At 57.3% G+C, this 5,062-nt stretch overlaps 1 protein-coding gene across 1 annotated transcript in view; it reads left to right on the forward strand.

The window, feature by feature from the left end:
• The window catches only part of SLC16A1 (solute carrier family 16 member 1), a 7,834-nt gene extending 4,334 nt beyond the window's left edge, over window positions 1–3,500 (forward strand). Inside the window, exons 2-4 of the mRNA XM_009639393.2 lie at window positions 239–382; window positions 870–1,733; window positions 2,000–3,500. Coding sequence (XP_009637688.1) covers window positions 239–382; window positions 870–1,733; window positions 2,000–2,277 — 1,286 coding nt within the window. The 3' untranslated portion in view covers window positions 2,278–3,500. The remainder of the gene's footprint in view (window positions 1–238; window positions 383–869; window positions 1,734–1,999) is intronic.
• The last annotated feature ends 1,562 nt before the right edge of the window (window positions 3,501–5,062 follow it).

Raw genomic sequence — 5,062 nt, forward strand, 5'->3', positions numbered from 1 at the left:
GGGCTGGGGGCTCGCGTCCTCCGGCTGGGGTCCTGCCTGTGCTCTGACCAAGTGTCACCCTGATCTCCAGCTGCCTCTGAGCCTCCTGTCCTTCCCCCTTACCCCAGCTCCTCGATGGGCAAAGTGTCACTGTGCGAAAGCTGGAAGCCTGTGGCAATAAACCTGTGTGCCTGCCTGTGTCTGTCTTGTCTCATGCAAAGATAACTCATCTCTGGGCATATCTCCTTCGATGTCCTAGGTCCCATCAGCAGCATCCTGGTGAACAAATACGGCAGCCGGCCCATCATGATCGCTGGTGGCTGCCTCTCCGGGTGCGGGTTGATTGCGGCCTCTTTCTGCAACACGGTGGAGGAGCTCTACTTCTGCGTTGGGGTTGTAGGGGGTAAGTGATGGCTCTGGCCTAACGGGGCTGCACGGGAGGTAAGGCTTTTCCTGAGGCAGCAGGAGGAGGAAGTTAAACCCAGTAATTATTAGGGAATGTCTGTGATGAATTTGCATAAATCCTGATTCCTGTTACATATTCTAATAAGAGATGGCCCTGGTGGCAGCATGTGGGGAGGCCATACATGGGCTGTACATGGGACTAGTATTTCATGCAGAGAACAGAGAGTGTCTGTTCCTGCCCCAGGTTAGGGTTGTGCCCTGCCCGTTGACATAAGGTTGTCACGAGCCGGGGTAGTTTTCCCCTTCCACCTCCTGAATTCTGGCTTCGCTGCTGCCCTGGTGCCTCCTCCCAGGTTGGCACCAGGGGCTGTGAAATCCCTAGGACTGAAACCTCTCTCTCCCACTCGTCCCACCAGCCCTTCTGCCCGTGCTGCTGGCTTGTGGGGTGGTCAAGCTCTGAGCCCCTCGTCTCTCTTCTCCTTCAGGCCTTGGACTCGCATTTAACTTGAACCCAGCCTTAACCATGATTGGCAAGTACTTCTTCAAGAAGCGTCCCCTGGCTAATGGGCTGGCAATGGCCGGCAGCCCTGTGTTCCTGTCCACCCTGGCGCCTGTGAACCAGCTCTTCTTTGGCATATTTGGCTGGCGCGGCAGCTTCCTCATCCTCGGGGGTCTCTTGCTGAACTGCTGCGTTGCCGGATCCCTGATGCGGCCCATAGGCCCCAAGCCAGATCAGCTGAAGAAAGAGGCCACTAAGGAGGTGCTGCAGGAAGCTGGGAAGGCGGTGAAAAAGGACGATAGTGACACCAGCACAGACCTCATCGGTGGGAAGACCAAGAAACAGAAGAGCTCACTTTTCCAGACAATCAACAAGTTCTTGGACCTGTCCCTGTTCACGCACAGGGGCTTCCTGCTCTATCTGTCGGGCAACGTGATCATGTTCTTTGGGCTGTTCACTCCCTTGGTCTTCCTCAGTAATTACGCAAAGAGCAAGAAGATTGCTAATGAGTCTGCAGCCTTCCTGCTCTCCATCCTGGCCTTCGTAGACATGGTGGCCAGACCTTCCATGGGACTGGTGGCAAACACCAAGTGGATCAGACCCAGAGTCCAGTATTTCTTCGCCATCTCTGTGATCTACAACGGGGTGTGCCACCTCTTAGCTCCCATGTCCACCACCTATGCCGGCTTCTGCATTTATGCCGGCTTCTTCGGCTTTGCCTTCGGCTGGCTGAGTTCAGTCCTGTTTGAGACCCTGATGGACCTGGTGGGAGCGCAGCGGTTCTCCAGCGCCGTTGGCCTGGTGACCATCGTGGAGTGCTGCCCCGTGCTTCTGGGACCTCCTCTGCTAGGTAGGGTGTCCTGTGCCTGGGAGCTCTGCCCAGGCTCACTGAGCGGTGACGGGTCCCCCGAGCCATGGGCAGCCCTCAGCCCTGGGGCAGGGGTGAGTTGGGGAAGTGGGGGCTGAGCCCCTGGCACAGGGTGGGGGGAGCAGGGGCTGGAGGAATGAGGGCCTGAAGCTGAGGGTGATGGGCTTGGGCTGCTCTTGGGAACGTCTCCATGACCTGGAGCAGTTCTGGGGGTATCTTGCTTAAGCTGTCCCCTCTCTGTCCCTCAGGGAAGCTCAACGACATGTACGGTGACTACAAGTACACGTACTGGGCCTGTGGGATCATCCTCATTGTCTCTGGGATCTACCTCTTCATCGGGATGGGCATCAACTACCGCCTGGTGGCAAAGGAGCAGAAGGCGGAGGAGAAGGCGAGGAACGAAGGGAAGGAGGAGGAGACCAACATCGATGAGGCTGAGAAGCAGAAAGAGGCAAACAATGACGTGGCCCCCTCGCCTCAGAAGAGCACGGAGGATGGTGTCAAAGAGGAGGAGAGCCACATGTGAGGGACCGGTCTCATTCCCGGAGTGTCGGGGAAGCACCACTGCCCTGGTGTGGCGGCCGGGGCAGTGCTCCGCTGGCGCTGGGCGGCTGTGAGAAGTGTTTAAACCAGGTGTTCATTTTTAACCAGGCTCTGAATTGGCTTTCCATCTGTGTTCAACAAAGGTAACAGGGCGACACACGCAGTACCCTCGTGTGTCGGGGGCAGGGGGGCTTTTTAACAGTAACATGAATGTACTAATACGTGCCTTACAGTCTTCATATCTAGCTGAATCTGGATGAGCCTTAACTCTAAACCGTGCTTTAGCTCTGTATTCTGCTTGGGGGGTGGGGTGGGGTGTGTGTCTGTGTGTGTTTTGGGGGGTTTTATTGTTAAAAAGCCATAAAAAGCAGGATACTGGATTTGTTGAAGCATGATGGGCTTCAGGGCTGGCCCCGGATGAATACTGCTTCACACGCTTCTTACTGCAGGCCCTCGCGGAGGGGGAGGTCCAGGCATGGGACAGGGTGGTCTTCAGCTCCCGTGCCAGGTGCTTCCTGGCTCCGTAGGTGGTCTTTAGGTATGTTTTGAAAACACTTTAGCTACTGTAGTTCTTTAAAGTTCCTGTTTTGTAGTTGTGCTCTCATGGGATATCTGGGTTGGAGAAGGATGGCTGCAGTTCAGGTTGGGCAGCGTTGCCTGCTCCGGGGCCATGGTAGCCCCTGTGTGCCCAGCCCCTGCAGCTGAGTCCTCCGTGGGGAGGGCTGGGGTCCCCCCCTGCCCCCCGACTCCGCCCTGGCAGTGCCTCTTCTCAGACTGACGCCGGGTGACATGAAACGGGTGCAAATGCGGGGGCTCGGCTGGCGGTGCCGGGTCTGGATGCCGGCCTCGGTGCCCCCGTGGGGCGGGTTTCCACCGCAGCATCCCTGAGCTAATCAGTCCCACCCGGACGGGTGTTTCGGACGCCTGACCCTGGGCAGCGCGGTGGGGTGGGCAGAGATGGTACATCCCTGAGACAGGCCTTGCTTTTACTCTTCTATCTCTTAGAGAAACCTCTTTTACTTGCTTCTGTTCAACTGAGATCTTAAGGCGGTGGATGCCCAACCACTCACATCTAGGACACGTACGGGGGAGGAAAGAATTTGTATGTATTTATTTTTTATTTTTTAGTGCTGGAAAATATCTCAATGTACATGGAGCAGGTTAATGGCTCTCAAGTTGTAGTAAGTGTTGATCAGAAATCTTGTAAGAGGCTGAGGTTTTGGTTTTTTTTCTTCAAATAAACTTGTTTGGTTTTTTACAATTTACCCATCAAATGTTGAACTTCCTTCCTAGAATCACACTTGTGTGTGCCAGACGATGTGTATTTTGGGTCAGTTCTGGGGAGAGGTGGGTCTCCCCCCGCTGCTCCAGCACCCCGAGGCTCCTGCTGAGCAGCTCCCACCAACTGCAGAAGCTGCCCCCGGTCTGGGTGCCCCCTCCCTGCCTCCTCTCGCCTCCTCGGCCGCAGGAGGCGGCTGTGCTTGGGGCCTGGGGTGGCCGCAGCAGAGTCTCCACAGGCACTTTGGTTTTAGAAATGTCCCTGTTCGCCTGCCCGTCTTTACAGGATGCCTGTGAAAGCCTCGAGACCCCTCTTGACTGTGAGGGGGATGGATGTGCGCTTGCAGGGCTGTTTCACGAGCAACAGGCAGACTGTCTGTCTGTCTGTCCCCACTGCCTCCCTCTAATGCTAAACATTGCTGGGTGCAGCCAAGGGGCCTCCTGCCTGCGGGCCCCCAGGCGAGGGGGTAGAGAAAGGTCCCCAGAGCCCCTGGCAGGGTCAGGCCCTGCTCGGTGGCCGCTGTCCTTGTGCTCCCTCAGCTGCAGGGCTGCTTTGGCCTTCATTTTGGTCCAAATCTCACAGAAAGCAGGCTGGGCTGTTTTTATACTGTAAAGTAACTTCATAAAGTCAACAGTATTTTTTTTTTTTTACTAAAAGGATTTTGTTGTACGGTGCTGAGCCATGATACTGTAAAGCCAAATAACTGTTTGCCTAAATGGCGTCTGCAGCAACGGGCTCACGTCGCAATAGGTCAACCCTGTGGAGCTGCCCCGGCGTCCCTGCTCCTGTAGGTACGGACGAGCTGCCTGCCCTGCTCCGCTCCCCTCGAGGGGCTGGCGGTGACGGGGCCCCATCTCGCTGTTGGGCAGCTCATGTGGCTGCTTGGGGCAGGGGCTGCAGGGGCGGCCGAGCGCTGCCCAGGCTGGCGCTGAGAGGACCCTCGGCTGTGAGCGACCCTCGGCCCCAGCCCCTGCTCTGCCGGTGCCCGACCTCCCTGGGCAGGGGCTCTCCTGTCTGCCCCGGGCTGTGGTACCCCCGCAGCCCACAGGGGTGATGCTGTAACTGGTGCTGCCTGGGAGGGGCTGGGGCAGGGTGCCAATGCCTTCTAAGGAAAAATAGGTTTAAATAATTTCCTGCTGCTTGGACTTGCTGGCTGGGGACGCTTCAGCAGTAAAAGCCTGGTGGTTTTCTAAGGGTGGCCCCCGTGCCCTGCCCAGCCAGGGCTGTGCTGTCTGGAGAGGGGCGTCAGCCCCGTCTTGGCTCTGGGACCTCCTGGGCTCCACTGCTGCTGAAGCGCAGGCGAAGGAGCAAGGTGGGTGTGGGTTTAGGAGGAGGAACTTGCCCTGCATTAGGCTATAAAGTGACTCAGGCTCGCAGTCACGTAATCGCTCCCCTCGTAAGGGCAGCGCCCGGGGGCAGCCAGGCTGGGCTGGGGCTGTCTGTGCCCGATTCCTCCCTGGCAGCTCAGCTCGCAGAAGGAGCAGGGACA

This window comes from Egretta garzetta, unplaced genomic scaffold (genome assembly GCF_000687185.1).
Source record: "Egretta garzetta isolate BGI_Z169 unplaced genomic scaffold, ASM68718v1 scaffold245, whole genome shotgun sequence".
NCBI lineage: Eukaryota > Metazoa > Chordata > Aves > Pelecaniformes > Ardeidae > Egretta > Egretta garzetta.